The 12,354-nt window shown below is 47.9% G+C and overlaps 1 protein-coding gene across 1 annotated transcript; it reads left to right on the forward strand.

The window, feature by feature from the left end:
- Window positions 1–201: 201 nt before the first annotated feature.
- Window positions 202–10,416, forward strand: LOC126518550 (neurotrophin 1-like; the record flags this gene model as incomplete). Its single annotated transcript, XM_050168331.2, has 3 exons — window positions 202–422; window positions 6,078–6,332; window positions 8,416–10,416. Coding segments are annotated over 3 exons (681 nt in total), but the record flags the coding sequence as incomplete, so codon positions are not given.
- Between the last annotated feature and the right edge of the window lie 1,938 nt (window positions 10,417–12,354).

Genomic DNA, 12,354 nt, shown 5'->3' on the forward strand with positions numbered 1-12,354 from the left:
ATGCTGCGGTTCGCGAATTTCTGCGCTTAGACCTGAGAAGTTAGGTATAGACCACTTTACAGATTACAGTTCCATTTTAACAGATTAAATCGGCAGACACATCAATGTGCAGTAAAAATAAAAGGTTCATGTGTGGTGCTGGTGAAATCCTTTGTCTAACAGCGCCGTTGTTGAGCTGCAGTTGTGTCAACTGAGTGACGTATCCGGTCCAGGCCGCCCCAGAGGCGACCCGTCCCTTCGGGAGGACCTCCTGGACCCCTGGGTCCTGCCAGGCCGAGCTCTGGCTACCCTCCTGCAGGAGAGCCCCCAACTGGCCCACCCGTGGTGGTACCGCGACCTGACAGGCCTGGTCCGGATGGCGATTTCCCGCCTTGCAAAGTACAAGGGGAAAACTTCTGTGTCCTCACTAACGACTACCCATCGTGAGTTTACCTTCTTTTCGAAATTTTTGTAGATAAAGCTTGTCCTTGAATGACACGGCAGATAATGTCTGCCCGACAATGGCCAAGCTACCTATTAATTAAATTGCTCATATTTCACTGCCAGCAGAGCTACGTATTTGGAAAGCATCAGAGATGTATGATTCTGATCCCATACTTACAAACGACTTGGTAAGTTTAGGCTCCCTCAGCAAACGGCGTCCGCCAATCATGACATTAGCTAAGGATGCTGCTGCTGTAGTCAGACGGTTCTCGGGTTCATGGTTCAGACTCGGGCGTCGCTCAGAGGGTCACCTGCCTACGCTGTCAGGGTGCCCAAAACATGGTAGCTGCCCTGCGCTGCACCAGGGCGTCACACTAAGCTGGCTTACGTGGACCCACGCCGTCGTCCTTTATATCGCCGAGAGTTGCCTGTAGGCGACGAAATGAAGCCGGGTGGTTTGAAGAAACGAATTGGTTTACTTTACACATTTGCAACTGACATCACTCCATGGTAATGGGAGCACAAACCATGCCGGAGCACTTTAGATGTCTGATCTCACTACGTGTCTAAGCACACAGGTCAGCACTCTCCAAAAGTGTCCAATTCTAAAACTGTCGTGTTCCCTAAGTAATTAGACTAGGGAATGTGATGACCATGTCTCGGTCAATCATAATTATCGAACTGTTCGCAATATCTGGCGCATGACCCCGCACCATTTCGCTGGACTGCGCCTCCGATGTTAGGCGATCGCCCCCGCATTCGTCGCAACCACGTGGCAATTGGGAAACTAATGTCGACGCTGTTCCCACGGGAGTCATCAGCGTTGCCCTCCTAAATCAATTAGTGGGCTTTCTTTGGCGGTCAGCTTGCACCGATGTGAGAAGCCTGGCCTTGATGGTCATTACCGCTTCCACAGAATGCGGGAGTCCCTATCACTTCAAAGGGTGCTCCTTTGTTGATCCGTTTATAGTCGGAGCCGGCCTCCGCCGTCGTCTAGGTGGATGCTGCTAAAGGGGTCGCTTCGTGGGAAGCACCCAAAGAATGCCCATTGCCGTTTTGAGACGTAACATTACCGACAAAATGTTCCTACAAAAGAAAACTTTGGAGAATCCCCAGCCTGCGAAATTTAAGATCTCGCTTAGCTTTTCACGGCGCGACTGCGCGTGTGCCCTGTCCAAGTGGATTAGTCGTAAAACGCTTTGCAAGTGTGGCCTCCGGGGCTCGATCTCGGAGGCAAGTCCCTTTTGAAAAAATCACACGGATGTACGCGCACTGCTTCTAGCACTCGTGCCAAGCAGCGCGTTGCAGCTCCAACATTAGAGCTACGTCGATGCGTTGATGAATACGTGTGTAGCGTATAACTGCAGCTCCACGTTTAAAGCGGAAAGCAGCCAGGGCTTCGTTCGGCCTACACCGTGAACCAGGTTACGTAGCCACCTTTCATTGATGGATGGATGGAAAAACTTTATTGAGGTCCGTTAGGCCGCGCTAGTTTCCTAGCCCGAAGCGGGTGACGGCTAGTAAATGTATCGAAAAACCTCTGCATTACACTGGGGGACACTCCAAAAGCATCACGTTGCTGACGAAGTCTTCCTGCAAGGTCGGGCTTTTCTAGATGATGGTGCCAGTGCGTGCCTGACTTCACGTACTCGTATAAGGAGTGATAACACTGGGTCAATACGAAACTGACAAGATGCCGATGACCACAATTGGTTAACCATTTATCACAGTCTGTCCATGAGAGCATTTTAACATACCAGGCCGACAACGACGCAACTGACGAGTGCGCGTTGTCGTAATGTGGACGGCAGCAAGAAAATCAGCGGGCCGACCAAAGTTTGACCGATACCCGTGCGATTGTCCACCGAGCCGAAAAGGCGATAACAACAGCGCCATTGCTTGTATATATAGTTATTCGCACTCAAAATGAGCCTAAGCATGTTTTTTGAAGTTTAAATGCATGACCTTCAGCCCCCTCAAGCCATGCACATGATTTTTGAGCCGATGTTGATCGTGTTCAGCGAAGGTTAGGTCTAGCGGAGCCATTGATTTCATGCACCGGCTACCGGTGGACCTGCGCTGAAAAGTAAGCGGTTAGGACGGAGGAAATTGCTTTTAGTTCTGACCTTTGCGATTTGTAGTATACTACTCTTCACTTCGCCCAGCGAGCACACACGAAGTGGGAAGCAGCGACACAGCCCTGTGCCAGCACCTGTGCCAGCATCTGTGCCAGCACCTGTGCGTGTCACCATTGCTGACGACTGCCAGTAGTTTTGCCACGAAATGCACAACCGACGCACACTCAACCTGGGCACAGGCACACAAATCAGCCGGCGAAAGCCCCGGCACCCTTCCAAAGCGTTTCCAACAGTCTGCGGCAGACCGCAGCACAGAAAAATAAAAAATAAAGCCAGATTCTCTAGCAAAGATATTCGGCCTTAGGAGCTATCTGTCCAAGCAACGTCCTCGCGCATTTTTTGTCTCTATTTGTTGAAACCATCAATTAAAAAATGCTGTTCCGTCAAGATGAGTATTTTTCTCACCTGAACCGCAAGAAAAAGCGGTCAATGAAAGGTCATCCTGAGCAGTTGAATTAAATTATTTAGACTGGCTGTGACCTTTTCAAATTTCTTTTACAGTGAAGCTGTATATGGCTAGGATCCCGGAATTCATTCGCGTTACTCGACAGAAAACTATCATCATCAGTGGCTCGTACACCCGTAAGATATGGCTCATACCCCCGTAAGGCAGAGACTACAGGCACTCAGCAAAGTAAAGCGAACAGTGTATACGTTCTTTCGAATCATGCATACAGCATACAGAACAGCATACTTCTCAATGAAGACCAAGCTGACAACTATCATGCGAACCACATTATTGATAATAAGGCGCTCGTCAAAGCAATGCGAAGCGCTCCCCGCTTACATTTCCCGGCAGAGGTCGCGCAAGCTGCCGTGGCGACGCCAGCCGTCCCTAGCCTGTCGTGTATGAAATCACTAGCCTTACGAATGATTTAAGTGTTGTTGCAGCACCACTATGGGCGGCGGCGTGCTGTAAAATTACCCTTACTCCCATTCCTACCATTACTCTAAAATAGCACTACTACCGTTACTATAAAACCATAAAGCTTTGCTTACCCCCTCGGCAGTTCCAGTGGTCGCTCTCAACGGCTTCGCTGGACATGCACATTCGCAGGGCCGGGACGGAGAGTTTTTTTCTAGTGTCACAAATCCTTCCTGAATGCTTCTCCACACAAGGCAACATGGGCGCGAAATTTCCAAAAGAGGGAAAGAGCTTGAAGAAAAAAAGGAAAGCGCATTCGGTCCGGTTGACGCTCCCTTCTGCGAGGCCATAATTTCAACATACTGCTCTCCCCGAACGCGTGGTGCAAGTCGTTGCAATCAGCGCTGTCAGCCGTTACACTGAAGGATGAGTAAATACACCGCACTAACTGGTCGGCAATCACGCCTCCGAGACATGTTTTACTGTATAAGCAGGATTTATCATAGCCATTGGATATTGTGCGACATTTGTGCTTTTTAGCTTCAGGTACTTGCCATACATTCAACAGCTTTCATCAAATGATCTTATGTTATTCTTTTTCTGAGGGGAAGAGAACCGCGCTACACGCATTCACGTGACACCTTTACGTTACGTCATTTTGTCCGCATTATGGGCCACTGACGTTTTCAGATGAATTTCTGTATGACAACTCACTTGCTGTTTTTCTGGCGCAACACCCGCTAATCTGTTGCGACCGATAGTTTCCTCGTTGTGCAAGTTGCGTGCCAATCAGCATACAAAAGTAGCTTGGTAGAAGTTTCGCTATCATGAGACATGTGAAATTTGTGAAGACCTTAAGTTAACTCCCCCCCCCCCCCCCACCATCTTTTTTGTAACAAGTCCGAGTGCACTCTTTAAGGTTTATTGGTTACGGCGTACTACTTTTCCGAGAAATATGAGGTGTACCCCTGTAGATCCAGGGTGTAGTTTATTCCTGCTGTGTTTTCTTTATCAGTTCTCACATACTTTTCCTGTACCTTATATACATAACCATCGCTTTGTCATAAAATCTGAATCGAACGCAAGAACTGAATTTTGTGGCGGCATGCACAGCACTCACGCATACGCTAGAAGCAGGCGAAGTCCCAAAACTAAATTGTCAGTTCATAGTCAGCACCCGTTTTTGTGTCTATCAGACTTGGACATTTTCTTGCCGTTGTTAATGATGCAGTATAAGCATCACACGAAACGCAGAATTGTATGCAGGCCTCCCAGTTCATTTAGAGCACTCAAGTACTGCACTGTGCTTAAATGTGGTGTTAAGAATCCTTTGACAATGTATTCAAATAACCACTTAAAAAAAGTGCAGCAGACTTGAGCGATTCCTTCAGCTCTCAACTCATTTACTGGGACAGCAGGATACTCCTACTGTGAAAACCACAGTTTTATTTTTTCTTCCCTGCATTTTCCACCTCTCTGGAGAGTTCGAAAATAACCTCTGCCTGCATTTATTGTTTTGGTATTGTTCTACGTGCTATTTTTTTGTGGGTACTACTCTTTCAGTTGCTCTAAGTATTGTTTTATTTTGTGCTACTGTTTCATTTGTACTTGGTTATGACTTTTGCCATTTTTCGTTTTTGTTTTTAGTCTTCGTGTTAATATGTTATTTGTACGCCCTTCTTGAATGAACTTTATATTCATTTTGTGTATTTGCCTTGTAGCGCCTCTGTTGTACCGTTACTCTTGTTTATTATTTCTGTACCGTATTTCTATTGATATGCCCCCCCCCCCCCCCCTCACCGAATTCTCGTCGGGGTCTGTCAGGCACAAATAAATAAAAAAAAACAAGTAAACTATCACAGGATCACGGGCACGACGTAAGTGGCTGCAGGGTTCTTGGTTGATGTATGGGATGGGTGCGGTCGTGAATAACGTAATAATTTTAAGTAAGAAATTCTAAAACGGACATATTTATTATATAATAGGTCAATGACAATTATGAATTCTGTGATAGTAGAAAAGTGTCATTGAAGTAAGTTGCGGCTTTAAGTAGGTCCCCCCCCAGCAGATCGAGGTTCATCGTCCATTTGCCCTTTTGTCCTGGATACTTCATTACCGCGCGGTGCATTTCAAGGAGCACTTCTGCATGCTCGGCGTTTGACGCGAAGCTCGCGCAGCCATGGTGCGCCGCAGACGTGAGAAGCATGGATGGATGGATGGGTGTTATGAGCGTCCCCTTTGGAACGGGGCGGTGGGTTGCGCCACCAAGCTCTTGCTATTATACTGCCTAATAACACGAACGCGTAGGACGCCATCTTGCGGGCAGCTTGAGTGCAGAGAGGAAGAGCGCGCGTTCTTTTTTTTTTAGTAGTCAACTGTACTATCTGACTACATCAGCGTAGCCTTGCGATGCCCGGACCTGTTCATGGACTTTCCTACGAGTTCTCGTACAGGCCTTTGCTGGGTGTGCGCCCTCTTTCCTCTCACGCACGTTGCTGCTTCTTTGACTTTATGCTAGTGGTGCTTACGGTTGTTCAGTTTTGCTGTAGTGGACTGCAGCTCTGCGCCTAGCGCTTCGAAATGATCACGCGAGACAGTGCGGTCGATGTGAACGCCATGGAATGCAGACTCCTGTTAACTTGACCTTACAGCGACTACGTGGGAAAGATGGTGGAGCGGGACCTGAAAAAGATCAAAATCATGTACGAGGAGCTGCAGACCGTCGGCGACCCCGAGCTCTTCCCCAACCACCTGGGCACCGGGCCGGCCGCGCGCGGAGCGTTCGCCTGCGAGACCGACGCGAAAACGATGCGGCCTGGCTGGGCCAAGGACGCCGTCTCCGGGGAGTGGATGCTCGTCATCAACACGGACGCCTTCCCGCAGAAAGTGCGAACAGAAAGCTGCAGGTGGGTATTTGATCTCCGCGGATACTCTTATACTATGCAGTATAGTCACTCACAGCGATTTTAGCTCTGAATCACCAATACTAACCCAAATAAAATGTTTTTTTTTTTTACAGATGTTAAATGTTTTTAGAAAGCTAACAACTCGAGCATACAAATTAATTGATAAAAAAATGCAGGACACAATTTGTGTAAACAGACATGCTCTGTTATCATAGGTAATGTGTATGATATGTGTCGCAGATACCTTAGTCTTGTGCCCGCGGTCTTGTCCGGGCAGCTTCGTTAACTGAATGACGAAATCGCGCGGCTAGTATGTGAAACACCATGTCTGCATGCACAAAAGACAGATTAGGGGCGTCAAGAACCTTGCCTGTTTTCTTATCACTCTTAAGTTAAGCTGCGTGTCTAAGCGCGATGAAATCGTAATTGAAATCTTATCGTTACATTACACAGTACAACACACATAACCATGTAAGTTTCATCCTGTACATATCGCTTAGAATAAGTGGTATGGCATTAGTGAGCCCACCAATAAGACTTATCCTTAACACCCGAGAGCTCCATACTCTCACAGCAATACTTAAGGCGGCGTTCCACCTCTGCGGCCACAGCCGGGCGTGTCCTGGTCAATTGTGGCCATTGCTGCGCCTCCAATCAATCTTTTGAGAAATAAATAACATCTGCACTGTCGGGATATAGTATAGGTGCACTATATCTCAACAATACAGAAGTTATTCATTCATTCATTCATTCCGGTACTTTCGAGGCCGTGAGGCCTTACAGAGAGGAGCGGGGGTATGAACAACCATAGAAACGTCAAGTGTTATAAGAGCACGTGCACTTCACAGCAAAACTTCTTCAATTGCCGACTTGAAGGATGCAGGTGCTGCTAGCGAGACAACGGAGGTAGGGAGGTGATTGCAGTCGACGCTGGTCTTTGGGACAAAGGATTCGTAATAACGTTTGCTATGGCAATTCGGCCCGCCAACTTTGAGATGATGGCCCACGCGTGATGATGCGTAATGAGGCACGGAGAAAAGAGATTGCTTCAAGTTTTCATGGAAGTAATAAATTTTGTGAAATACGCATAATTGGGCTAGGCGGCGTCATGCAGAAAGGTGAAGGAGATACGTCTTTTTCATTTGCGATACGCTTGATTAGAGGGACGTGATTTGGGATTTCGTTTGGGGATCCCAGATAGAGGAGGCATATTCGGATCGGTCTATGGCCTTGTATATGAAGCAGTTCCAAGGGGAATAGTGCTTGGCAGTTGCGAAATATACTTACGTTGTAAGTTGGGAAATGTATTTGTGATACTTTACCGAACGCATTTATCCTGATCGAGATACAGACAGAATGCTACCTGCGTCTTCACCGGTAATTCTGCGTCGCCATAATGGCGTGTTGGAAATTTGACCGTAGTTTTTCTGTCTTATTCTTAAGCTATGTTTTTCCAAGATTTCCTATAATAAATGACCACCTTTTTCGAAAACCCTAAATCGGCTTTATTCTCAGCATACGTCCAACGCAAGGACATTAGAAAAAATTGAGTGATCGTAATTTGCAAAATGGTTTCAGTTAAAAGAAATATAAAGCGGGTCCGCATCTGCGATTGTTTTTACTTGTCTAAGAAAACATGTGCCTTCCATTCCCCTTCACCTTAAACGGCCCTGCAACACGCCCGAGAGAACTTTTATTCCTTGGCAGCCATCCCACCGTTACAATGCTGTGACTTTTTGCACCAAAGTAAACGTTAAACTTGACACTGTGTGGGGTTTTCATTTTTATGAGGGTATGTCAGGCAGCTTATATTCATGCGGTATTTAAAAGTTTACGTAGAATATGCGCTGCTTTGCAAATATGTGCAAACAAAGCGAATGTCGCCAAAAGCTACAATTTTGTATACCGATAAAGTTGCCCACAGTGGCCACCGCGGCGAGCCACTTGGTCTGTTAGCAGCGCAGCTGTTTTATCTGCACACTGTAGTGCCATTGAAATGGCAGTCGAAGGGACCCGAGCTTAGAGCAGCTATTCATTGCTTTGAAATTTCTTGAGCGTCCAAGGGCCGAACACTCGTGCGCAGAAAACCCGACGAGCCGTGCTCCTTCATCGCCCCGTTCTACGAGTCGACGTGCCAGCAGCGCTACAGCCTGCACCGGCTGCTGGCGCTGCACCCGTGGAACCCCGAGAGGAGCCCGCAGGTGACGCTCTTCAAGTTCCCCGCCGGCTGCTCGTGCCGCGTCGACGCCAGCGGAGGTGCCGCCCAGCCGCAGTCGTACAAGAAGTGACCGCGGCTTCCTGCACTCTCTTGCTTAGAGGACGCGCTCACTCTCGACCTGAAATGAGTTTGCTCGTCACAGATCCCCGGCTTTCGATCAAAGAACGTGGGCATTCTCCAGCCTTTTTCCCGTTCAGCATTATATACCGATGTGTCCCTGGTTTCGGTGGTATGCACGATTTTCTACCATGGGTAGGCGCACTTGCTACCTAAGGTGCGACAACATTGTCAGATCGAGAAGCATAGGCAATGCGAGCTTCTTAATCCGTCGCAGGATGGCTCAATTTTTGAAAGCAGTAGCAACTAATGAATCACTTTGTAATCCGGCTGTTAGCACCGGGCACGGCTCAGTAGTACGGAAGCTGCATGCGAGCTGAGTTTTGTCTATCAGGTTTCTTACCGGAGCGCCAACCTTATTATTCAAGCACAATGTTATTCAAGTACGAATAATATTCATCTATGACTTCGTAAAAACGATCTAAAAAGCCGGGTTATTCTAATGTGTTTCACTATCACAGAAAAGCATGCAAGCGCGTGTGCTGGACCGCTAGTATTCCTCCGGAAAACGACAGGCTGAAATGTACAGCATTCGGACACATATTCCGTGTCATTGCAATATCTGTACCGTAAGAATTTCTTTAAACATGTTTTAGATAAGCGCAAATAAGAGGTACTGCGCATATAACCGCAGGAGTTTCTTTCACTCATAAGCCAACATGCTCACAATTGGGACAGCCAAAGTAATTATTGCATGATTTGTTGAGCATGACCAAGAGCAGTGTCTTCCTCATAAACTCAGACAGTTACGAACACTTGTAGTAGAAACTTTGGCAACGCCTAAGTTTCACGATCGAAAGAGAATTCCTGCGAAGAAATATGGGCTCAGATAAGTACCATTTCAGTCCTGCAGTTATCGACAAGCTTTCGTTATGTATGTCTGTGGTGGCGTGTCATGTGACCAAAAATTGCGTGTGCCTTCTCTGTGATCAGCGACCTTTGAACCGATGATGGTCAAAAATTGTTGCTGTGGAAGACCCGCTTGCACCTCGCAATGTACGTCTACGCTTCCTGTGTCCCTGTTATAACTGCCTCTTTTCTTCATGTGCCTATATAATCCATGCGCTGCCTGAAACCGTGCTAAATCTCGCTGTATCAGCTGTTAAGGATTCCACCCGATGCTGCATGTTCCTTCCCGGAAGTGCTGTGTCTGTGCTCCTTTGTAGTTTTTGTTTCTTCCTACTTTATAACAGGGGGGACGCCGTGACGTCATAGAAACAGGAGGGGGAATGCCTGGGACTTGCGCCACAGTTTCCATGCTTACCAGCAGGAAACTATTTCACTTGCATTTGCATGCCCGCTAACGGCCACTCACTCTGAAATGCATTCTATGTGGCAAACCTAGAAGTTTCCTCTGAGATGCCAGCTTCTGTGTGTCCTCTCTCTGCTTGCTGAGGTAGTAAGCAGAGGCAAGCGTAGATGCGGCCCTGCGTCAAGGGGGGTGACGCAATGCTGTGCACCCTCCATGCTCAGGGCGCTTTCCGAGTGTGCAGTATCCCCTTCGCGTTTCTATAGAGCCCACGCGAATTGCGACGTCCCCCTCACTCTGCCCTCATCGCGATGCGTCCCAGTATTTCTTTGTTTCACGTTACAATCGTGTATTCAGTGGACGCCAGATGGCCCTTTCTCGTGGTTTTCAGACAAGGGTGCAAGCAGCGCGAATGACTCTGATCTATGAATGTATGTTTTTCCTTTCAATGTAGCACATACTGCGCAAGTCGCGTCTAATAAACAGTCTCGGAAAACGTGGTCTTTGCGTCATTATTTGTGCCTTTCTTCACTGCACCGATTAATTTATCGTGAATAGCGTTCACATGACCACGCAGTGCCATGAATGCTCGTACATTTAAATCATGTCGCAATCACCTACATCTAGAACAACAAACACATATTTTTTAAGCGCCATCGAAGCAAAGATATAAAATGTGTTCGCAGCTTTTCTATCTTGGATACGATTTGGTATGGTGCGCATGACGTCGTAACGGACGCGGTGCCAAGAGTGTGTTTGCCGACAGCCGTCAGGCAAAGCGAATGCTGAACAATGGCGCTAATGCAGAGCATGAAACGGAGCGGCACCGACGCAAGTGCACGGAGCAACACCATCGTGGGCCGCGAGGAGGACAGGCAATGATGCCAGCGTCGGCCAGAAATGAATGCAACGTCCTGAAACACGACTCTGGCCGCGCCTGTCACTCATAATAAGCAGCCATTCATCTGGCGCTGAGCACATTCGCTGCACTCACTGCGACAACAGCAGCTGACAGCGTCCTTCTTGTGATATGCACGCTATGCCGTGCTCACCCGACACCTGTCGCGCCTGCGCAATACGTGCACAAGCGCCACAGCCCATAGAATGTTTGTGTGGAGCTCGGGCCACCTTGATGAAGTTTCTAAACGCAAACATTGCTTCATCGCGCAGTGGAAGGCGCGTATCGCTCCAAAGTGCGCATTGCCGCAGTGATATCAGTTAACATCTCACTGGAGTTGGGCAAAATTTTGAGCGCAGAAGCCCTTATTTGACTACAATCATTGGCTTGCCTTCGTTCCAAAACCTTATTGAGCGCGACATTGTAATTAAAGAATGCTAATCATATTTTTATTACCGCGCAGGTGTGGCACGTGACGCCTCACAAATCGCGAAGGGTTATCGTCACGCAGTTTCCGAATCGCCCGGTGCATTCTTATGCCCATATTGAGAAAGCACTCTTGCACTCGTGTGAATTACAGTGGCACAACGACAGGAAACGACCTAGACAAGTGCTGTTAGTTCCTGTCCCGGCGTGTGCTGTAATTCAGAGAAACATGGAACACTGAGTTGTTGAGTTGAGTTGTTGTAGGCTACTGGTGGGATTAGCCTTGCAGTTGCTGCCGGCAATTGCTCCACCGTAGCGACACTTAAAATAAGTAAATCACATAATCAGACACAGACCTCACAAAATACAAATGGTCACTCCTCAGTTCACCATGTGGAGGCCAAATCTGTGTCCTGTAGGTAATATAAAAGAAGGCGAGAGACCTCCTTCCTACACAACCGGTTCCCGCGCGGGAAAACAATGTCTTGAAAAGAGCTGTGAGGAACTCCTGTCTTCTTGAGGGACCCGAATAACACCCTCCTTTCCGCGTTATACACAGTACAGCACATTAGGTAATGTTCTATGTCACCGCACACACCACACGTTGAACATAATGGTGATAACGCCAGGCCAGTCTTATACATCCACGCAGGGGTTCGAGCAGAGCCCGTGCGAATGCGGAGCAGTAAGGTGGCTTGGTTTCTTTTGAGGCCCTTGATCACACATGGCTTGTGAAGTGAGCTCCACAAAGAACTGAGGTGGCACAACACTGCTTCTCTGAAGAGTCTGATGTCGTCTTGAGGCACTCTTCTCAATGGATTCCCAGACAGCGCTCTATGGGCGAGGCTGTCCGCCATCTCGTTGCCTATGATACCTGTGTGCGAGGGCACCCATTGGAAACGTATGGAGAAGCCTTTGATATGGAGGTTGTGCACCGAGCGTAGGGAGCTAAGACATAAGGCATCAGTAGGGAACCCGTGCTCTAACCTTTGAAGGGCAGATTTTGAATCTGTAAGAATAACAACAGGTTGAGGCGTACAAAACCGTAGTTTCTTTAGAGCTGCCTCAATGGCAACGCTTTCGGCCGTTGTGGAGGACACGACTGCAGTGAAGC

Source organism: Dermacentor andersoni, chromosome 1, assembly GCF_023375885.2.
Source record: "Dermacentor andersoni chromosome 1, qqDerAnde1_hic_scaffold, whole genome shotgun sequence".
Classification (NCBI taxonomy): domain Eukaryota; kingdom Metazoa; phylum Arthropoda; class Arachnida; order Ixodida; family Ixodidae; genus Dermacentor; species Dermacentor andersoni.